Source organism: Struthio camelus, chromosome 2 (genome assembly GCF_040807025.1).
Source record: "Struthio camelus isolate bStrCam1 chromosome 2, bStrCam1.hap1, whole genome shotgun sequence".
In the NCBI taxonomy this organism is placed as follows: Eukaryota; Metazoa; Chordata; class Aves; order Struthioniformes; family Struthionidae; genus Struthio; species Struthio camelus.
In genome coordinates, this window is record NC_090943.1 from 22,496,767 (window position 1) to 22,521,249 (window position 24,483).

The 24,483-nt window shown below is 38.2% G+C and overlaps 1 protein-coding gene across 3 annotated transcripts in view; it reads right to left on the reverse strand.

The window, feature by feature from the left end:
• PLXDC2 (plexin domain containing 2) overlaps positions 1-24,483 on the reverse strand; it is a 276,014-nt gene that overhangs the window by 65,613 nt on the left and 185,918 nt on the right. For all 3 annotated transcript variants that reach the window (XM_068934616.1, XM_068934615.1, XM_068934617.1), the window contains 2 exons: positions 13,340-13,462; positions 10,309-10,427 (listed from right to left, as the gene is read on the reverse strand). In XM_068934616.1, coding sequence (XP_068790717.1) covers positions 10,309-10,427; positions 13,340-13,462 — 242 coding nt within the window. The remainder of the gene's footprint in view (positions 1-10,308; positions 10,428-13,339; positions 13,463-24,483) is intronic.

Genomic DNA, 24,483 nt, shown 5'->3' on the forward strand with positions numbered 1-24,483 from the left:
CCCAACATCTACAGGAACAAAAAAAAAGAAAGCTATAGACCAGTTCTGTTTTACAGGACAGAATACTGATGCCAAGTAACATGGTTTGCCGAAAACAGGTCTTGTCAAACTTCATTTCATTCTTCGCAGAGATTTCAAGTTTGGCTGATCTTTGTATAGATGTAAAAGCTTTAGAAGTTTGTAAGTTTGACTTAGTGACATACAATATATACGTAACATTCATACATAACATTTATACAATATTGATATAGTTAACTAGACTGATCACAAATAACAGCCATCTCTGAGGAATCGGGTCAGACTGCCAGTGTGTCTTTACAGTATATCCTGATTCTTCAGACATTAGAACTAGCATTCAACCGCTTTATTAGACTGGGAAGGAACCCCAAATTTACTACTGAACAGTTTTATAGACGACATAGACTGGCAGAGTGATAGATAATGAAATACTGCTAATCAATTAGTAAGATTAGCCCTTGCAAAAATTGCAGAGTTATAACTCAGGGAACAAAGAATGCAAAGTAGAAGTTTGGGGACTATTTTCTGGAAGCAGCAGTTCTGAAAGGGATTTGTGGGATGTTAACAGATGATCTACTTGAGCTTTCAGAGGTGCCTTGCAGCAAAAACCTAACTGATGTGACCTTTGGCCACACAAAGTGTAATATAAGAGTGGGGTAGCCATTTTATTTACACAATGCAATAGATCATTACTGAAATGTTACATAGACTTTCAGAGGCTCTATTTCTTAAAAAAGATGCTGAAAACTTAAGTTGAGGAAGATAAAAGAATCATGAAAATAATTCCAAAACTTCTGTAGTTCTCAAATGCCATTAAGTGAAAGATTTAAAGAGCTCTGTCTGTTTGGCTTCTTGAAAGGAAAATGGAAAGTTGGTTGATGACCATAAACAAGTACTGCCATGGGGAAAAATAACTCAGGGGCTAAAAAATCTTATCATCCAGCACAGAAATCTATAACCAGAAGCAATGGCTGGAAGCTGCAGATAAATACATTCAGAATAGAGTAGGCAAATGTTTTTATGATCAAACGTTAACCACTGGGATAACCTACCAGGGAAATTATGATTGTCTATCCCTTGCTCCTTTCAAATCGCAACTGAACATCTTATCGAAAGCTGGTGTTCGGTTAACTATAAATTCCTAGGCTAAAGACAGACGAAACTGGATCAAGAGTAAGAGAGTGAGATACAAGGTGCTACATGAGCTGATCTAATAGCGTGCCGTGGCTTTAGCGATGTAAAGCTACAAAATTTATATCGTTGGCCATTACTTCTCATTTAGCAGAAAAATTTCAAAGTAAAAAGCTGGTTATACACCCAGTAAATGAGCGAATCAGCATTGTCTACATATCAATTAATGGTATGACTTCTGGTGGTTGAGTTGAGCATTAATAGTTTGTCCTGCTTTTACTCGTTCCCAAAACATTGTGTAGTTGTCCTTTCTACTGATGACATTTAAATTCAAGACTCTGTACAGGAAAACTGAATTCTGATGAATTAAATACTGTCATAAATTTCCAATTCTTTCTCTGTCTCAATAATCTGGAGAATTTGCACTGGTTTGGCTGAATTTATTTATGGCTTCTTGCATACAGGATTTGCTCTGGTATGACAAAAGGCATGATATTAAACTAATGTGAAAAAAAAGAAGCAGCTTTTTAATGCTTCTATTCCTACATCAGTTGGCTTATATCAGCTTAGCTTTGATGCAGTTACTGGAGAACAAAAGAAGAGGCTGAAAGAACCGTATTTTCAAAATTCTCAAAATAAAACACTCAAGGAGATCAAAAACAGTCTATAAACTTTCTCCAGCATGAAAGTATGAATGAAAGAAGGGAATTATTCATGACATCAGAATACTGTACAGAAAAGCTTATATTAAATATGAAAGAAAGACTTATAAGAGAGAAGGGAGTGACTCTAGAGAAGCTATTGAAAGTCAAGGCAGAAAAAGCGTTGATGAGAAAGATGCAATTACTAGCGTGAAGACACATCTCTTCCTAGTTACAGAGGAACTAAAACAGATGAAGAAAGGAATTAGAGTTTTATGGACACAAAATCTAGATGGAATTGATGTTATGAGTAGGTGTGTGATCAACAGTGTGCTGGCAAAATGGACTCAAGCATAAATGTAACAACTGATATAACAACACAATTATACTCATTTTTACATGTCAGTGCAAACCAGGAGAAGCTGCATTCAGGTCTCCTTCAGGATAAGCCTCCTTAATTTTAAGTCTAGTTCCTTATCACAGATTTTTCTGAATTCATGAATAATTTAATAATTTGCATCTTTCCTCAACAATTATGATAACAGCAAATTAAAATTGTTTTGGTAGGAAGGAGTGATTGAGTACTTGCAGTAAAAATGCCCAAAATGTTTTCGTTTTATTTTCAATACCACTTTGTTCAGAGCTTGAAAGTCACTTTCCGTTTCATGAGCTAACAACATTTATGAATGACTCAGCGATACCTGGTACAAAAATAGGAGGCTGGAGCCAAGTAGAACAGAAAATACAAATAAAAACTGTAGAAATTACAAAATTCTGGAGCAGAAATATTTCAAAAGGTTTTTTGAAAGTCCCTGTGGGTGTCTGTGCTCTTGTGCTAGGCTTTCTAAGGAAAGGGAAGAACTTACTCCTAGAATCATTCTCTAAAAATAGTAAGGGCAAGCAAGACAAGCTTCTCAACTGCAGAAAGTTGTAGTAAGATCCTCCAGGCTAACAGACTAGGAGCTTCAAAAAAGGCAAAAATTTGTGTATATGCTTTATAAGTAGGGAGGTGTTTGTGTAAAGTAAAGAAGTGTCATGAATTAAATCAATAATAGCCAGCTCTTCAAACTGAGATATAGCCTGTATCTAACAATTAGTCATACAGAATGGGAATGCTGTCAGTGTAGAACGGTAATCCATGACTCAAGAAAAACTCTTTTCTTCTCTTGAAAAATTACAGCATTATTAAATCTACAATTACAAACACATCTATATTATTTGCAGTGTGGGAAAATGAGACATTTTACAGAACTCAGTACCTCAGTCTCTCTGTAACGAGTGTATGAGTGGTATTTTAGAGGTGAAATCCTTTGAATGAGATGTCAGGATAAAAAGGGCTTTTACCATATGACATCTTATGAGGAAATATGCCCTTTTGAAGGAAGGCTTGTAATAAATGATAAACTTATTTACCGAAAACTACAACCATACATAGGTAGCAAGCAGATATTTAGTGTTCTGTTTTCCTCATCTGAACGACAAGATATGTCATGATAGGCTGAACAGTTAAACATGTAGTGAGCTAGGAATGTCTAAGTGTTCACTAATGGGTGGCAGGAATTTTATGACATTACATTTGGAGAATGAATTTTAACTAAAATCATTTTGAAACGTACCTTAGTTCTACCACAGCCAACATAAACTTTTGTGTTCTACAAGTCACCAGTTTATGAATGAGTTTCCCAAAGGTGCATTATCCTGGAGCCATTGACACGTATGTTTGGGATTATGTATTTCAACAATAGAGGAGATGTCTACAATTCATGATGAAATTAGGAACAGTAATCTAAACAGTATTTTCCATGAGAGAGTTCTCAAATTTCATTTGTTTCAACTTTCTTTGAGGACAAGTTAGAATCCTGTCCTTTAGAATGGAATAAATCAATTGCCTTTGACCTTACCCTGAAGGAGGTGGTAAGCAGGGTACAATTACTGCCCCACTTCAAAACTGAGTCATAGATAAGATCCAGAGTATGCTGCACAATAGTAAGTAAGAATATAATATTATTTATACAGGGTTTTCATTGCCAGTTTCCTTAATAGTCATTAATTACCCTACATACCAAACTGCATAAAACTTAGTGATGACTGCAGGTTGTTTCAGTTCCCACTCCCAATAACTATTTCAGTTGTCACTTATTACACATTCTCTTTTTAGCTTTTGACAAGTATATGCATATATGTCCCACTCAATAAAATTCCTTTACAAAGAAGTCGAAATTTCACAGTAAAACTTTCGCAACTCATCTATAGCTCCATTTTCCTCATATCTCTTACAATAATGTGGCTTTCTTTTGTTTTGTATCACTATTAAATATCTTTATAGAAATCAAATTCCTTCTCAGAGGATTTTTTGTAAACCTTATACATCTATCAGTCATTTTCTCATGAACCAACTGGGATGTCACTCATGAAAAAAGAGTTTTATGTTCCATAAACTGATCATCTTATCAAAACAAACTATATCCTCTTTCCATGTTCTGAACCTTGTTACTTAAAACATAATATTTTTCATCACAAATAGCAGGAGCATCACTTGTATCCAAATGCCAATACTTAGTCAGTTCCATTCACTTCCATCTGCTTTCACGGTAGAAAGAAATTCTGCAGTAAGTTTCTTTCAGACTTGTTTCTGACTTCAAATACTGGGCAATTTGACAAGCATTTCAACTTTTATAATGGTTTCTGGATGACTACATGAATAAAGAGTCACCACTATTTAAATGAACGCAAAAAGCCTTCAATTCAATGAAATTAAGGAACATTTCCTAAACCATTAATAAAGCCTTTGGCACCTTTGCCTAACTTGTTCCATATTAATCACAGAGAGAAAAAGATACCAAATGTTACACTACGGAACATCATCAGCTTTAAGCACTAATGGGAAAGGACTATAGTGAAGGGTGATTTCGTTTAAAAAAAAAAAAGAAAGAAAAGCTCTTGAGAACTGAACATTTAGAATATAAGACATGAGCATTCACTACTAAAACCTACAAAAGTATGGCTTTTCAGAAAATGTTCTTTATGACTATGTTCTCTTGGCTAGACTGTACTGTAACTTAAGTACTCGATACACTCTAGAGGTGGACCTATAAAACTTTCCTGCCAGCTGATCTATTTCCTAACATATTAACTACTTCCCAGGACACTAATGGTGTAAGCAAAGTGGTATTTAAAAAGGATGTTGTATACGCTATAAACAAAGTAAATTGGCAAGTAAGAAATATTTGGCATGCTTTAGAATCTTGCTAGTTTTTTCTTTCACGGAATACACAGAAAATTGTACTTGGCATATAGAAAGGGCTGAGTATACAAAGCTGATGATATTCTCATTTGAATGCAGTGTTGATATTAATTCTGATTTTACTCAGATATTATTTCATATAATATGAAATATTATGAATTCCAGAACACACACACACACATATATATATATATGTATACATATAATATATATAATATGAACTCCAGACCTTGGAGACAAGAGAGGAAGTCTGGAGAAAGGAAGACTCTCCCTTGGTGGAGGAGGATCAGGTTAGAGATCTTTTGTCCAAACTTGACATCCACAAATCCATGGGCCCTGATGGGATGCACCCACGAGTGCTGAGGGAGCTGGCGGATGTTATCGCTAGGCCACTCTCCATCCTCTTTGAAAAGTCCTGGAGATCAGGAGAGGTGCCTGAGGACTGGAAGAAAGCCAATGTCACGCCAGTCTTCAAAAAGGGCAAGAAGGAGGAGCCAGGCAACTACAGGCCTGTCAGCCTCACCTCCATCCCTCGAAAGGTGATGGAACAGCTCCTCCTGGAGGTCATCACTAAGCATCTGGAGGACAAGAAGGTGATCAGGAGTAGTCAGCATGGATTCACCCAAGGGAAATCATGCTTGACCAACCTGACAGCCTTCTCTGATGGGATGACTGCCTGAGTAGGTGAGGGGAGAGCAGTGGATGTGGTCTCCCTGTTGTCTCCCTGGACTTCAGCAAGGCTTTTGACACTGCCTCCCATCACGTCCTTGTAGGTAAACTCAGGAAGTGTGGGCTGGATGAGTGGACAGTGAGGTGGATTGAGAACTGGCTGGATGGCCGAGCTCAGAGGGTTGCAGGCAGTGGTGCAGAGTCAAATTGGAGGCCTGTAGCTAGGGGTGTCCCCCAGGGGTCAGTCCTGGGTCCAGTCTTGTTCAACATATTCCTCGATGACCTGGATGAAGGCACAGAGCGCACCCTCAGCAAGTTTGCTGATGATACTAAACTGGGGGGAGGGGCTGACACACCAGAAGACTGTGCTGCCCTTCAGAGGGACCTGGACAGGCTGGAGAGCTGGGCGGAGAGGAACCTCATGAAGTTCAACAAAGGCAAGTGCAAGGTCCTGCACCTAGGGAGAAATAACCCCATGCACCAGTACAGGCTGGGGGTTGACCTGCTGGAAAGTAGCTCTGCGGAGAAGGACCTGGGAGTGCTGGTGGACAACAAGTTAAACATGAGGCAGCAGTGTGCTCTTGTGGCCAAGAAGGCCAATGGGATCCTGGGCTGCATTAGGCAGAGTGTTGCCAGCAGGTCGAGGGAGGTGATCCTGCCCCTCTACTCAGCCCTGGTGAGGCCTCCCCTGGAGTACTGTGTCCAGTTCTGGGCTCCCCAGTCCAAGAGAGACATGGCGCTACTGGAGAGAGTCCAGCGGAGGGCTACCAAGATGATGAGGGGACTGGTGCACCTCTCCTATGAAGAAAGGCTGCAAGAGCTGGGCCTGTTCAGCCTGGAGAAGAGAAGACTGAGAGGCGATCTCATCAATGTGTACAACAAGTATCTGAGAGGGGAGTGTCAAGAGGATGAGGCCAGCCTCTTCTCCGTGGTGCCCAGCAACAGGACAAGAGGCAACGGGCAGAAACTGAACCACAGGAAGTTCCACCTAAGCCTGAGAAAAAACTTCTTCACTGTGAGGGTGACAGAGCATTGGAACAGGTTGCCCAGAGAGGTAGTGGAGTCTCCTTCGCTGGAGATATTCAAAACCCGTCTGGACGTGATCCTGGGCAATATGCTCTAGAGGTCCCTGCTTGAGCAGGGAGGTTGGACTAGATGATCTCCAGAGGGATCATCTAGTCCAGAGGTCCCTTCCAACCTAAACGATTCTGTGCTTCTGTGATTCATATACTGAAATTAATCCTGACTTAAACCTGATACTATAGTAAAAGAGGAGTATCAGAAAAACAGATTAGCAATTATAATAGCTAAGGTTCTTATTAGGGTTACATTAGCCTGTTCAGATCAAATAACAACTAGACAAAGCACCAAACTAAACCTCACTGTGCATTTCAAACAGTTCTTGCATTTCAAAAACTTGGGTGCATGGCTCCTTTTCCTACTAAGTAACTTTTCCGAAAGATATTCTGATGTCTCTAGAGATTTCAGTACTTCTCGTGGCCCAGCTTCTTTTCTAAATTTTCACTTTTTCAGAACTGACTCTGGATTTTGGATAACAACGGTGTGTTCTAAACCGCTTCCTACCAGGCGAAGCGCAGAACACGGACGGTTGGGCAGAACAGCTCCGGCAGCACTCTGCAGCTCCCGGCCAAAGTCCTGCCTCTGCAGTCAGCACTGTGTTTATGAGGTCAGCGAGCCTGACACGGGGCAATCTCTCCCGGAAAAAGGCAATCTCAAATGGTTGAATAAATAGGAAATAAGAAGTAAAATTTACCTAATGTGCTCTCAACACAGAAGTCTCTATTCCTAGCTCCTTTAAATATAGAATTAAAGTTATTTTAGAAGTGGATTCTTGGGTTCTTCAAGATAAACTCCTAGTCTCAGTAATACAGGACCACTCCAGGATGCTTTATAACATCACTGGCAACCTTTTTTCTTCATATCTTACGCTTGTGCTGCAGTTTGGAAACTTTCAGCAACAATACAATAAAGATTTTGCAGAATTGCTGTACACTGCTATAATTTCCAGTGAACTGTGATGCTAATATGAAATGGCACGAAAAACAGGATAGAACTATGCTTGTGCAACTCTTATTCATGCTAGTGAGTAGTCATACAAGTAGTCTTACAGGAGCTAACAGGACTCCTGACAACATGATTCACCAGCAAGAGAAATGGTTCCAGAAGAACTTTCTCAGAAAGCAATGAAGTCGATGCAGCACTGGAAAATCAATTCCTAGCCAGACTTATAAGCACCAGAGTTAAGTTTTAATTTACAAGTGTCTCACTTGTTCTCTCCAGACAGCTTGTGTCTGGTCAGTGATAGGAAATTTTATTCCATTTCAGAGAACAGCTGAGGTATTTTTAATGAAGTAAGGCAGGCTGCAAATAAAGATTGTGGTGTACTAGAAATCTCAGCCTCCAAATACTTCCCCCAGAAAATTCCAAATGGAATGCACTAGTTATGATGCTCAGACATTTTGCAAGAGCTTTTTGGTTAAAGGATTTACAGCATGTAACTATTACCATTTTAAAAAAATCTCTTAACTATGTGCAAGATTCTAAAGTAGTGTTTGATAATGGCATTTGGGAAAAAAATACCTTGTGAAAGGCTGTACTATACAATGTGTATTCAGTAGTGGAAAAACCACAGATTATCAGATTTGTGAATTCCAATTCTTTCTATCTCAGGATTAATGACAAGAACATTAACAATATTCCTTCTGGTGGAAACAGCTTGGTTCTGGAAGAGGTTCCCCATAGAAGCAGTGAGAGCAAACAGCCTGACTAGCTTTAGAATCGAACTTACTGTGTTTCTGAATAGATTACATGACATAGTTACATGCAATTCCAGGGAAATACATGGGATTAGTAGGTGGTCCTTTTCCTCCTCTCTCCACAACTGAAGGAAAGTTTCCATTGCCTGGCATTCTGCATGACCATTTACATTTGTGCAAAATGAATGAAAGATACTATCAGTTTAGAGCAGTAGCTTCTATTATTCATATTACATTCATTTTGTGCATGGCAGGAAGGTGATAGAAAGGTCAAAGCATTTGACAACCAATAATTGTGGTTTCTTGAAAATGTCAATCATTTTAATACTAGAATTCATTTGCAACTCTTGTCAGATGTATCTTAAAATTACAAATTGAAGTAGCGTTTCTTCTCTGAGCCTGGAAGGCAGGAACACTTCTGCAGTCTTCAAAACATAATCATTTTCAACAACTACAGAAAAGCAAAGCTTTGGTGCACACACCCCTGCGGTCACGCACAAGCTCCACAGTGCTAACAAGATGAAAGCTTTCCTGAAGCTGAAGTTAGCACTGAAATAAGTTGTATTTTTATACATTTAAGCTACCAGCCTCTATAGCATTCAGAAACAAACTGAGAACCAGAGCAGATCTTGTGCATGTCTTTTAAGATAAAGAAAACTAGGTACGTATGCATACCAGAAGTTTCTAGGGGTCTGCAGAAATTACGCAGCAAGAATACCCTGCAGCAATCCTGTTTGCAAGCTGCAAAGACATCTATCTCAAGTGAATATATGACTACCACTAGCAGAATAACCCAGATCATCATGAGCATTTTCATGAAGGGGAGAGGAGTACTATTATTTCTGCTTCATTTAGGTGCATGGCTAAAACAGAGGCATGAAAAATGAGGTTGAAGGCACACAACTAGCCTGTAGCAGAGGGAGACTAGAACCCAGATTTCGCCAAGTCTCGATGATCACTTATATCACTGATTACCTTTTTATATAAGGAGGACAACTAAGAGATATACATATTCAATAAAAATTGAACCCTCTGTGCCAAACAGATTAAAATAACCCGAAATTAAGGAAAGCACTCTTTGCCCCTGCAGACATGCTTATCTACCTTTTGATACTCATTTGTATGAAATTCACCTGGAAGTATATACTCAATATGACTCTAGCATCAAGAAGAAAATTCATCTAAAGTAACAACACCTGAAATTCTGAAACACTTGGAGAATGCAGAGTGAAATTTGAAAAACTAAATCCCAATAGAGACAAAAACATATTAGTGCTATGAAGCAAGTGGCCTTAATCTAACCAGTGTTATTGCCAAATAAATGGAAAACTCCTCACAGAACTAGAGAGAAACAGACAGTTATTTTTTATTTGAAATATATAGACTTTGAAATACTTTAGTTGCCAAGACATGGAAGCTACTGTAAAAAGGAGACCTTTTAATATGAACCACTGAATATAGAGTATTTTCAAATTGGCCCAGATCAGCTGAACTAATTAAACAAGTTAGACGCTACCTTTCAAAAAAGAAGAATTTACTAAACAATCAAGAATTTACTAAACAAGCAACACTTACAATCATTCAGAAAAGGCCAACTGAAGTAGTATATTTGAGCCATACTGATGGCTTTCAAGTCCACCACATGAACATCGCCTTTAGTGTAAAATTTCATTTTCAGCAAAATAGGGATCTTACAAGCAAAATATGGAAATGATCTTATATAGCTGAACTTTCAAATATTAAAAAAAAAAAAAAAACAAGTAGGGAAATTCCTGACAGGTATAAAGTGATTTGTCTATTTAAATGACAGTTTTCAGACCCGACTTACTTCTTTGTAGCCGAAAATGATACGCCCATCATTGAGAAGGGTGGCCTGAAAAGTGAAACTGCCCAGGTTGTAATTATCCTGCAGATGTACATGATCCCACTGGACAACTAGTGCTGTGCCTGTGAACCCCAGAGTGGGGGTAGAGAGGCAAAGGGAAGAAAAAATGTGAGAAAAATATTAACTGATCATAGGAAAAGTACTTAACTGCAGTTAGTTGAAACAAGAACAGTGATTTGTCTCTGTTTAGCAGCTTTCAGCCCAGCATCTCGAAGCGTCAAAGACATTACAACCACAAGTTGCGTTCTAAATCCTCTTAAAGGTGGACACCGCAGTGCCATAGCTGACTGCCTCAACTATTCACACATAAGCCTCCTAAAGCAAGAGTGGTCCTGTGACTTGTTCAGAATCGCACAAGGAGTCAACAGTCACTGAGGGCAGGCCCCAGCACTCGTGGTTCAGGCGTGCTGCTGCTGCCACTGCTCTGCAGTGCCTTTCCTCATACTGCATAGAGCCTGACTGCTTTGAAAGGTGAAGTGCTAATAGCATTGCTGGTTTTGTGAAAGTCATTATTTGAAGAATTCAGATTCTTCCATTAACTATGCATTAATATAAACAGCATTAATTTTTCTGTATAGTATAAGCACTCACTGAGGTTCTGTAAGTTGAAGAATATTAGGTGCTGGCAATAAATAAATGTAGTTTAAATTAAAACCACTAAGAATCCACGGACAGGGTAAATATTGAGTCTGGTGCGCAGAGATTTAGTTGCAAGAGACCAGTTAATATTCATGGGAGTTCTCTGGCTGAATATCCACTTATCACACTAAAAATGTACCCCAAGCGACTTGCATACCCTGTGAGTATGTTTTACAGATGTAGAGGGTTACAGGCACATTCAGGCAGTTTGCCTGAAAGACACTTATCACCAAAACTGTTAATTGAAAATGTCTTTTTCATATTTAAGACAATATGCTTTCTCCTCCTTGGCACTAATGGGAGTTATGTGCTTTGATTCACAACATTTTAATTTCATTTCTTGCTAAAGTGTTGAAGGTGGGCTCATATGCTGCTACCTCAATGTACTTTTGGTATCTCCTTGAAACATCTTTTGTCACAGATCTTCAGGGCAGTTACTTTCACTACCATATCTTGTCAGTGAATGTTAAGAAATCGTGAACATGCAAATTTTTGAAATCTACTGCAGCAAGACCATCACACCATTGGCCTGCATACCCTTCGTAGGTGTAGTGCATGCTCATTGTGTGCACCATGCATTTTTCCTTTTGTGTCTACATTCATTAAATACTTTCTGAATGCTTATTTATTTTAAACTTAATTTTAAAGGAATTCTAAGGGACTTTAAATTCTTGGAGCAAAATAGCCAAAACTTTTTATAATCAGTCTTTGAGTTCCCTAGATTTCTGTGCATCTCAGAATCCCACACTAAAGTGGAGGTTAGCTGCCTTCAATGCATTGTCTCTTCACTCCTAGCATCCTTTATATAGATATGTGTGGAGATGAGTTCCTTGTGAAGTAGCTCCATGAGTGAAACTTGGACAGGTCACTAAATTGTGTCCTTTAGATGTGGTTCTAAAGCAGCACACGTGCCCAGAGAGATAAGACAGGAATGAGTAAGAAATAAGGAACTGAAGATACAGCTTGCTCAGTTTCTTTTCATTTGGAGTAAGACAGCAAATTCTTGGTCCTAAAGCGCATGGGATCCAAAAGAACTCATGCCCTATGCACGAGGAGGGATGCAAATTCTCAAAAGACTGTTCAACCCCACCATGAAAGCAATGTGACACAGCCTGGTACAACTGGTATGAAGACTGTAAGTCAGGAAAACAATAAGAAGTAACAATGTCTTTCCCAGAATATTCAGCTTCTTTCAGTGCAGATGACAAATCACAGGACAGTGTCAAATAATTTATGGGATGAAAATAATCACCTTTTCTGTTAGAACGTTCTCAATGCAAGGAGTAGGGTTTCTCGGGTAGGTCTGAAAGACTCATGTAAGTGTTAACTTTTTAACAAATAAATTCTGCAAATAATTACTAGCTTATAAGAAAATGTTATGATTGGAAACATGGGTTACAGGTTATATTTTGATCCCTGATCTGGGGAATTAAAATTTCAGAATGAAGCTTCTGGATAACACAGCTGGTTGGAAATGCGACTTACTTTTAGGTATGTTTGTAATTTGTGCTTAAATTCAGCGTGAATTAATGTACTATGTTCCCATGATGGAACAAGCTTGCCCAGGAACATTTAAAATAATCATAGAACTCATGATGTTATTGCCAAGCTTTAAATTCAAAACATATAGTCACTGCCTTTCTATTTGGTGACTAGAGGCCTGAGGTAAGGCATCAGATGTCACTTCATCCCATAGGTCATGTTTCCAAAATGCTGATTATAACTGATTTCATGAGACAAGTCTCCACACATTTAAAGCCACTGAAGTCTGTCACAGTGCCTCAACTGTAAGATTACAGTTTGTCTTTTACCCTTTCAATCTTTTCTACAAGGAACTGTTGAGAACTACTTGCTATAGATGAGTGTATTGGATTCCAGTCCTGGGACTCAATACACATTTAGTCACTGACATATTTATTAACCTCATACCCACCCTGCCTCTGTGTATGTTTATGATCGCATTCGACAATGCTATTTTCATTTTAGCTAGTGGATGGATGGTATTTACTATACATAGAGAAGTAAAAGGAACATGCGCTTTTACAAAAGACAGACTTTTCCTTTTAAAATTGATCAAACACGCTGCTAGCATTTCAGTTTGTGTACTTTTAACATCCAGAAGGCATCTACACAGCTAGGAAAAGGCATTCATGATTACTTAACCATGTTCTGAATTATGAACTGTTTATGGCTGCTTAGCTATGTTCTTTATATAGCCTGTTAGTTAAAAAATATTTTGAAATATCTTCAATTTTTCCCTCAAAAAAAGTTAATTCGGAAAATATGAAGAGTCAATGGACACAGACACATTCATTTATGAAGTTCCACTACATACCATTATCAAAGTATCTGACTGTTGAATTTCTTGACACACTGGGGTCAAAATTTGCCATTAAAGGTGCAATATATTGTGTGGCTGTTAACATTCGATGCACAACTTCTCCAGTATATATGAAACCTACAATAAAGAAAAAAATATTGAGACCATTTCAGTAACTTCTGAAAAGTTTTAATAAAATGGTAGGTTTAATTAGGCATTGCCAGAGTATTAAAGGGTCATCTGAGAGAAATTAACCCCCCCCACCAATTTTACAGTGAATTAAGCAAGAGCTAAAATTGCAGAAGAAAGTCTGTGTTGGCTACCAGACAAAGAAGATCCAAGACGAACAAAGAGATTAGAAGTTCAAGATGCCATGTTTCATATAAGAAGGCAAACAGAGCAAAAACAAGGAAAAACAATTTGAGTTACGGACAAAATCCAGAAACGCAGCATTAGCAAAATGCGCCAATTACCACCGTACACCTTTCACCATGCTTTCTATCCTTTTCTGCAATTTGCCTTTTTGTTTCATCTTTGCAAAGGGTCACCTCTTCAGAACAGAGGCTAACCATTTTTCATATTTGCAGACACACAGAGTGAGGGAGAGCTTCAGACAAAAGGAGGTGATAACTTAAAAAAAAAAAAAAAAAGACTCAGATGAAGTGTGGTGCAGGGAGGTATTTTTGATGATCATAAGCCAAGCTGCAATTCTGGTGCGTTCGCTGCACTGTCAGGTCTCACTTGTTTATCCTGTTCATTGCAAACTCCGTAGTTCTCTTCTGATTTATACTGTGCTGTGGGGTGCTTCTATCAGAAGGGTTTATCCAAAACCACTTAGTGGTTTGGAACTGGAGTTATTCCTTTGAGGAAGAACAGTCGTCTCTGCTGAATAGATGGCACTGTAGTGACACTACCGTTTTCTTAAAATCAGAGTAATGTTTATTTTAATGGTAGGAAACTCCTGCTATTTTAACAATAAACGGTCTACAAATGCACCTGCATCACTTAGGCTTGCCAACTCTACTTTGAAGATGGGATTAACTTATTTAGACACTCTTATCTATAGGCCTAACTTAGAAACTCCCATTGCCCTATAACAAGTCTTTGCTTAATTGTAGTTTTAGCTTTTGCCTAGTTTGTCAAAGTTGACAAACTTTAAGATGATTGGAGCTACAGGTATCCATCTACCTGTAAATCTTTAAACCAATATTTGCATGTCAGCTCTTAAAGTGATTACCAAATGTTAGCTTATGCTGAACTGCTCTTTTCTGTCTGCTTTTTCTCCTTCTATTGATTCAATGAAGTACATTGCAACAGTAAACGCTCCAAAAAGGACAAGAACATTAGAATTGGCTGGAAATTTCCTAACTGAAAAAACTGCATTTGTAAAATGCTGTTTTACAGAAATTCAATTCTTTGTTGGCAAGGTGACAGTCGGCACTGCAATTTCAACAGGGTTTATGCTGATTGGTGCATTTTTTTCCTTCCTCGATCATAGTGAGATTCTCTTTTCCTCTCCAGCCCCACTTACTGTCAAGCCCAAGAGGTTTCTTTCTTCTTACATTTAGTATCATTAGACTACAACACAAGATGAAGGAGCATATCAATCTGTCCCTAAAACAGGACATTCCTTCTCTTGTGAAATTCCAGAACTAAAGAGAAATTTGAACAAAAGGAATTACCCTCAAGGTAGAAATACCATTTTCCAGTCCACTGCAGCTAACATGCTATTCAAAAACTATTAGTGTGCAACATCACTTTCTTAATGGTATTATCTCCATCTTTACCAGTAGGAGACGAGACAGACTTGTTAAATGACTTGTTTAAAATGATACAAGAAACCTCTGAGAGCACAGAAAAATTAACAGAACTTTCTGGAGAGCTTTAGGTATCCTTCCACTCCTGTCTTCTCCTGAAACACGTCGCTAAATGCTTGCTAACTGTGTTTTACTGAACTAGGCCTAGATTTCATATTACGCTTGCTGTTCGGAAACACTATCCTGTATGGCTGCTAGCAGTTATGATGAAGCACCATGCAGTCTACTCAAGCGAATAAAATAGGAGACGTAAGAAAAGAAGCCAGGCTTGGATAAAATACAACAGAATATACATCTGGAAACACTCTGCATTGCCAAGGGGATGAATTAGAGACCTAGCTGCCTTTGCTTTCCTTTAAAATTCATCTATATGTTCAAAGACATGGTATTTAAATATCTGGCCACCTTCTAAATTACTAAATTAATTCCTAGGACTTAACTACAACTGCCTTGTTTTTTTGGAGAGTCTTTTGAGTAAACACCTAAATAGCAATTTTCTCTTTTGCTACTTGATAGGAAGAGAGAAAGACAGGTTAAAAAAATTCTGTCCTTGAGTTTTTACAACTCATTTATAAATCCGAACTTTTGGAATACACAATTGCGGCTGTAATTTTACTCCATTACTCATCATTTTAGGATAGCTAACAGGCCTGCCAAAGCATTGTCCCTGAAATGCATTTTAATTATTTCCTATTTATTGCTGTCTGCTTTTAAAATGTCACTCCCTTGAGAAGTATTCTCTCACGCTGATTTAGATATTTTAAATACCTATCGTTCCAGAGAATATTTACGCTGCTTATGAGCTCTAGGGTCATGCGCATATGGATTTTAACACATTCCTGAGTAGATCTATAACTTTGTAACCATTCCTCAAAAATATTCAGAAGGCAATATATGCAAAACCTTTGAGGCCATACTCATGTATTACAACTACCCTTAATATACCTGTGCTTATTCATCCCTGGCACAATGCTCCTGTCTTCATATACACTTTCCCTTTCATGCTTTCAACTCATTTACAGTATAAATGCCACCATTATAACTAATACTAAGGCAGATAAAATAGGAAAGGAAAGGACTTGATTTTGTTAGAACATATAACTAAATAAACCAGATCAGATAATTAGTAACCACAGAGTGTATTTCCAAGTGTTTGCCAGATGCAGCTTTACTTTAGACAAAAATGGAAAGCAGGAGGTGGATGATAGCTGGAAAGCAGGCAACACTTGCATGGAGATCGTTCTAATGAGAACTCCAGTCATGCTTCAGAACAACTTGGAAAGATACACGGAGTCATTTCAAATCATCCCAGAGATTCAAAGGCTGAAGCTACTGTTGAGCGTGGACATTTTATCACATCCGCTACAACTTAAAGAAAGCAGGAAATGTAAAATTAATTTATTCCTGCATGGACTTTCGCAGAAAATTGGCTTACACTATCTGTGACCTGGTTTTCTGACAGTGGTAAATGCTCATGGTTGATTCATTTATTCAAGGAAGAATTTTTCAGACCTACAATCTCCTAAACCACTTAATCTTTCCTTTAGGGGAGGAATTGGTAGAGCTCTTTTCCAAAACTCTCCAGAAGTACTATACCTACAAGCACAATCTGCTTCTAAATACTGGAATGAAAACAAATAGGAAAAAGAATAGGAAATATAAGTAAAACTAAGGATGGGCTTATATAAAGCCATTTGTAAATCAAGAGGGTGTATACCATGTCTTCATTCTCTATAAATACACACTAACACAAACAGCAAGAGGGAAAACTACACGTATAGCACTACTTAAATATGAAAGCACACTTCCAGTTGATTCAGGACACTGATGTGATTTCTGAATGAATGCACTGATGTGCGTTTTGTGTTTGAATCTTTCTGCTCCAAAATATGCTCTATATCTGTTGCATTTTAACATATTTAGCAGTATATTTTCTTGGCTAAGTAAACGTTATTGGAAAACTTGCAAGATCAAAAATGGCATACAGCTTTCTAAAACAGCACCGCTCTTTGATCATTGGCTTTTGGGTTGGCGGACTCATTTCCAACATTTTGCTTACATTGGGAGACAGGAAAATTGAACTGCGCTATCACTTCTGTCAGGTATACTAGACTGTCACTTCAGTGGCTTCAGAGGATTAACACTGGATGCACATCACTTGATCTGGGAGCAAAACTAATTAAGGCAGTAATCTTGAAGATTACAACAATTCTACATGTGGTCTGTGTGCTTGTGTGTGTGTGTGTGTGTGTGTGTGTTTTTACTGCTTCTAGGTGTGCACAGAGACCAGTATCAGTCAAAAAGCTTTTTGACAATGTTTGCCAAGTGTGAGGAACAACAGAACACAGGTTCAAACCAACACAGACAAGGAGGCCTCTTGAGTTTGCTATTCTGTGTCTAGGAAGATGGAATACACAGGTGACAGAAAAAATGAAACATCTATATTGACAGTTATCTTCTCCCTTCTAACGCCCTGCATGAACAAGGTGCATAAATCTAAGCCTGCCCAATTGTTTTCGTCTTTAGTTTTATGTGCACTTTAGCAACCAGCTGAATTAGAACAAAAACATTTTAGGTAGTAATTTCCTGTGTGTTTTTTAAAAATGTCTAAAACAATGTGCCATATATTAAAAGCAGTCACATGTCATACTGAATACAGAGCATAAATGAATTACACTTCTGTGTGCTTGTGAGGAGCAGACTCCATTGTGAGAATATATAATTTAGATGCTCAGTATCTCTTGAAAGCTAGTATGATAGTTTAGTCTTTACCTACTATTTTTTGCAACAATTACATTATTTATTTGAATAACTGTCTAGTATCTTGTTATTTATTTTATATTACTTATTTTCTAGTAGAAGATAGGTGGAAGGTTGCAGCTGAAACAGATCACTTCATGTATCACAATGTTACACTTAGCAATTCTTAGCACCCACCCAGTTGAAGTCACCCCCACTGCATTCATAGAACTACCTCATTATCCTTAGATGGAAATAATTTTCTAAAATGGGAAAAATGTTCTGGCAAAAAGTATGCTTTTTTGGGGGAAAAAATATTGTGTCTGCTGAAAAACAAAATTTTAAATGGCTCTAAGTACTAGCAATGAAGTAAGTTGCTGAGAAATTACTTCTTAAAATAGCCATGACATCATTGCTTTTGTGAAATGGCTTGTTTTCAAGTTTGTTCTCCAAAATGATCTCTGTTGAAAATAAGAACATGTAACTCTTCTCAACCCGAAACACCAAGCAATGCATTTGACAAGAACAGGAATGCTCTACAGTACTTTGCAGTATGAGCCGATAAGCAGTTTGATGCCTCAAAAAAAGAAGTTTTCTTTTTAATAGTTGTGAAAACAATGAGAGCTTGGCTTAATGTCACGTAAGTTCAGCCAAAGCTCCATAAACCAAAATCTACACCTCAGGGGTTCTTGCCGTGATGATATGTTTTGTCCTATATACCTTTTGTATAACATTCGTATTTCAGTTATAGATAAGAATATCAGTTTTATAATTTAAAAGCCCTGAACGTCTCAGGGGTAGCTAACTGTTCCTCTTCTACATCAGTTCTCACTATCTGAAGTGTGTCCGGAAGTCTACAGTGAAGGCTTTTTTGGCCATAGAAAGTGCTCTGCCACCCACTCCGCAAGTGTCTGATCATGTTGATTTGTAGGTAAGTGAAGGACAGATGACATGTATTTTTCTTGAGAGGTAACTTAAGTCCAAATCAGAGAAGTGAAAAGATGACACAGAGAACTGAAGACTAAGAGAAAGAAGTCTGCATTTTTAAATGGAGTAAAGAAAAAATCATTAATTTTTCTCTTCTGCAAAAGTAAAATCTAAATTATCTCATACAAAATATTACATGTACAAAGAAATGAGACTTTTGCAAAGAAAATGTTCATTTTTTTTAAAATCAGACAGCTAGTGTTAAGCAAAACCATAAGTTAAAAGCCGTAGTAATACAAAGAACTGTGGTTACTTAGCTGGAAAGGAAACTGTCTGCCAGTAGTAGCTGAACAATGAAAAGTTTTGCATGAGAGAGGCGGTCACTGGGCAAAGGCAGAGCTGCCGTTCGACTGAACAGTTCAGTGTAGGTTTATTGGGCTGCCCTTGCAGCATATAAACTAGAAGGGAAATAGCAGAGGAGTTTCTGAAAAACTGAAGCAAAGTAAAGTGGTTTCCCTAAGACAGTATGCTTCAGCCCAGATGACCCAAGGGAAAGCCTTGATTTTAGTTTTTATATTCAGGAATGCAATAAGCTTTGTAGAAACACACACTCACCAACTGAAATGTCTTGTGGAATTATTTCTTTCATTTCTCCCTGTTAATTCTCTTACTTAAACTAGGTAAGAGTACACAACTTCTACTGATCATTTTCCTCCAGATCACTTTGAAAACTGCATGTGTGGCTAAGACAGAAAACTGCAAAGGAACTAGCAGGAGCTTCCTCACCTCTGGACACTTCTGTTTTGGTGTCAGCGTAATTAAAGTCTTCGGAGGTGATGTAGCTTGGGGCATCTGGGAGCATCCCATATGACCCTGGAGCTGCCTCATGGAGAGATGAGCTTCTGTTTGAACTTTACTATCTCAGACCCTGGGCACTGTCCAGTTTTGATGGAAGCCAGAGTTAGCCCAAGCACTGTTCGGTATAGACTAATATCTTCTACAGTTTTCACAGCTTTACTTCCCAGCAACCTAGCAATTATATATCATTGGTAGTCCAGGAACCTGGATATATTATCCACCTGATCTGAAGATCTACCTCCCCATCGCTAATGGAGGAGACACCAGAGAGACACCATGAGAGACTTACAGAGGTCTGTTTCAAAAAAAAACCTGCAATCAGCTATGAGGCCAAAGCAGTGTTCTGTGTCTGGCTTTCTGTAAAGCAGAGTCAAACATCACTGACCACGGGAAAGGAAAGCTGCGTACAACTTGAAGGAAAAGACAGAAAATGGATTCGTATGTCATTTTGATGCCTCTGGCTGCCAGAGATGCATTCTTGCTAAAGAACTGTGAAAGCACATCAAAAACTCTTCCTCTGGGTTCTTGAATTCTCCTTATTTTGCAGTATTACTGATCTGGAAGAACTTATATTCTGCTTCTACAATTTACCTTAATGTATTAGTGTACTTATTACAGGCCTACAGCTCTGATATTATTTGTCTGTCACTGACAGCCACTGCTGGTAATGCAAAAAGGTGCATTCATTACTCTTGTTAAATTACTGTTTGCCAGGATAGCAGGAAAAACAGAGAGATAAAGACCGAGAAGTACAACATAAGAGTTTATATAAACATCCTGTTAAATTGATGTTGCAATAGTAATTAAAATAACTAAAATAATTCTTGGACTTCTCACACTCTGAGACAAATATTATTGCAATTAATTCTACCCAGCAAAATCTCTGCATATCTGCATGAGATTACCCTTCGAGACCATTTGAGCAATTTCTAGATATTCACATTTGTAAAGAGAAAACATCAAATAAATTAAGTAGAGAAATCAGAAAGTAGTTTATTACTGTTCTTAGCTAGGCATCCCAATTTTAGGCAGTGAAATAAGAGTTAGTGAAACATATCTGCACACTTTATGAGCGTAGCTGCACACTTTATAAGGATTGTAACAATAGCTTCGTGAAGGGCAGGAAGGGAACTGCAGTTTGTGCCCTCAGGGCCACCAAGTGTTGTGTGCACTGTGCGCCACATGCTCCAACGCTCAAACCACCCTAATACCTTGGCCCAGTCCTATTAGTGGGCCAAGTCCCAGACATCCCATCTTAGATCTCTTCATTTTGCCAGACTATGCTGATAGATGTCCACAAAAAGAAACCCCACATCCTAAACTCAAATCCATAACATTTTCCACTACATGAACACCTATTCCCTAAAGCACCTTCTCAGTAGTAGGATGCTGCAGAAGACAACTGTCAGCTGGAAAACCCACAGCCTCATTTGCCCTCAGCAGCAGCAACCAATCTTTCCCCAGTAGGAACGTCAGAAAATTTTAGGAGTGATGTTACTTAGGCACATATAACCATCAGCTGAGATCAATATAAGATACAGAACACGAGCATCCAGAAGATATGCATTTGTGTTTTCAAAGGGTCAAAGAAGTCCAAACTCTTCTACCATTGAAAAATGCCACCTTGCAAGCAATTGCCTCTCCTGCAGTCATTCCCAAACATTTATATTCTCCTTTTACAAGATTTTTGTTAACAAAGCTATATTAAAAATTAGCACCTAATAAATCCTTACAACATCCTTTGATTCATCAGTCATTCAGAAAAACTCATTTCAAACTCTTGCAGCACACAGGATAACTAATTTGCAAAAACTTTTCCTCTGTTTGAAGAGGGGAACAAAATACGTCTTGTGCCACATTTAAATGAAATTTATAGAAACCCAAATCCTCCTATAAAAGACTCTTCCACACACATTAACACCTCTTCCTAGTCACCTCTTTACTTTCATTATTCATAATTGTTCTAAGTGACAGGAAAAGATTCAGCCCTTTTGTTGCAGCTACTCTTCTCTAGGGTGATAAAACGTTACTATTTCAGACACATCTTTTCATTAGGTTAGCAAATATTTGCCTGGACTGACACTGTACAAACGCTCTTTTGGAATAGTTATTACATTGGTTTAATTCCATTCTTTTATGTAATTTATCTCAGAACAATTATAACCAACATCATAGAAATGAAGTGAGAATAACAAGATCAGGTCCATAAATGATAAAAGGACATTTGAGCTTCATCAACCAGTAAAATTCTCTTAATTTACCCTTCTGTAAAGCTGCCCCATTTTTTGCATTTCCAAGAATATTTTCAAATTATATTTCATGCATTTATGATCCTTTCTGATATCTCACTTGGGAAAAGGCAGAGCTGCAAGTTTTCTGCTTGGTTGAAAGCCCAGTAAGACGCTCTTTATGGAATTATTTTAATTGGAGCTGCTGAGAACAGCTCCAAAATTTTGACACACATTTTATTTTCAAGATGCTTTTTGTTCCCTGTCTGTCTGTTTCCAACCTATCACTTCTGTTAGCCTTACCTTCCTTTTTTCTACCCAGCAGTAACAGTAAAAACTTGATGAAGCTATTCTTGTTGCTGGTATTAAACCACAAAAAGACTAGAAGACACTTTTATTTGTGATGAAAAAACGGCAAGATGCGGCATGGGGGGAAATAAAATATAACAGGAATCATGTTGCTTCACATATTTATTTGGTGAAGCTGCAAATATTGCACGGGTGTTTAAGGCACAGCCCAAAAAACCTCCACACTGCATATTTGTCAACTGTGCTAAAACATGCTTTTTCTCTTTGCCTTTTCTGATATTTCTCAACCAACTGTTTAATGATAAAGCAAATTCAAGAGAATTTTACATTATTAAGTCCTCAAAATATATCGGAATGTTGAATTCTAGAAACAGATAATGTCATTTACAATCACATCCTGACCTACATGGTCACATTAATATTTCTTTGATACTTCACTGAAGTAAACTAAGTAATGCCATTTATCCCAAGTGGCTGATTTATTATTATGTCTCTGGAAGAATGTTATCATCACTATAATTGCACTAAGATTATGGTGTAATTAAACAAAAGGATAACAGCAACGCCAGAACCCTAGGACAGTCCATGAAAGTTAAACACCTTCATGGGCTCACAAGATCAGAGTAAAAATGAACCAGTCTCTCATGCTATTTTATAACTCTTTGCAGCCTGTTGGTAAAAATGAATTAGAGACAGATTAAATGTATTCTTTTTGGCTTTGCTTTTGTTTGGCTAGATTGAGTGCACCAACCCATTTCTTCTTTTAACGTGGCAAGTGGGATATCTGAAAGTTAAAACTCCAGAAGGCACAAATATAACACTGCTTCTTAATTGCATGATCTTGCAAGGACTTCCTGAGCGTCTGTGTGCATGAGAGAAAAAAGAAAAACTAGCCAGAATCCTCATGCTTTTGCATATACTTCTGCACTATCTCATGTAGCTGCTTAAAGGCAAGATTAGTTTCTCGCCATCATTTTTCCTGAAAGTATTAGCTGGAAATATTGCAAACGTGTACCGTATGATATTGAGGCAATGCCCATGTTTCCCAGCTGGCTGTAACACTTGCTGCTGTTGCAAAAAATGTATGATCTGGATCTAGTGGAATGTAACCCATTCTGATGAATATCCCATTTGAGTTGGTTAGCAAAGGGATTATGTATTACGAAACTCTTCCAGCAGAAGTTTTTCTTCTGACATGCCACACAACACCTCATGTAAGGAAGCTGTTAGCTATCACAGAAGCAAGAAGAGTACTTTGAAGTATGAACAGTGTGAGGGACAGCAACCAATATTGAGATTTAATTGCAACTAATGTATCTGTTCACATACTTTTAATGCCTCTGAGTTGTGAATGCTTTCAAATTCAGGAGAAACAAAACCAAAGGTTATTTAGAGTCTAGTAACTTGTATCAGCTCCTCTCCAATCAGGCCCTTACTTCCCCAGAGAAAATTCTTGGACAGAGTCATTGTGACCCACATGAAATACAGTATCTACTCGTGAGATACTGCTATGGGATAGCTCCCAAGGGCCTCTCACCTCCAGGCAAACAAAGGGCAGCCTGGTTCCTAGACAGGCTGGAACCAGAGAAAAGAGTTTGGTGGGAGGATTATCTCGCTTGGGCTGAATATCTTAGCAGCTGTGTCATTGCAGTAACCTTGAAGTTGCTAAATGCTAGGGAGAGGCTTGAACAGAATTGACGTGAGGAGACGTAACTTTGCACTCTCTTTCTGATATGTCTGTTCCATAGATTAGGGAAAATATTTTCATGCCCGCACAGATGTTGTCATTGATAAAACAGTTTGGAAGGAGCTGGGGAAAGTAGCATTTAAATATTTAAAAACATTAAAAGAAAAATTGTTTGTCTTTGAATCAAACTGTTATAATATCACACTGCTTTGAAAATATAGATTTTTTTTTTCTTTTGCTGCTTTGTGCCTGTCCTGCCACAGAGTCTCATAAAATTTAAATTAATTATGGTAAGGCTTTTCTGCTTGTCCTTTTTGTTCTCCTCCTCCTTATGGTCATAAAAAGCAGAAAAAGGAAAAAGAATGCGGTTCCAATTCAATGCATCTTCCTAAAATGCAGGTTGAACCTTATAAAAAAATCCACCTCAGTCAGGGTGAGCCTGTGGTGGAGCTGTGCACACAGAGGTTTAGGAGCCCAAGAGAATCAACTCTTCCCTCTGAAGATCTCAGCCCTGTTAACAGCCTACCTGCTCCATAACGTCAGAATGTGGAAACAGGCTGTGACTGGGCTGCTGGCAGCATGTAGCTCCCCGTA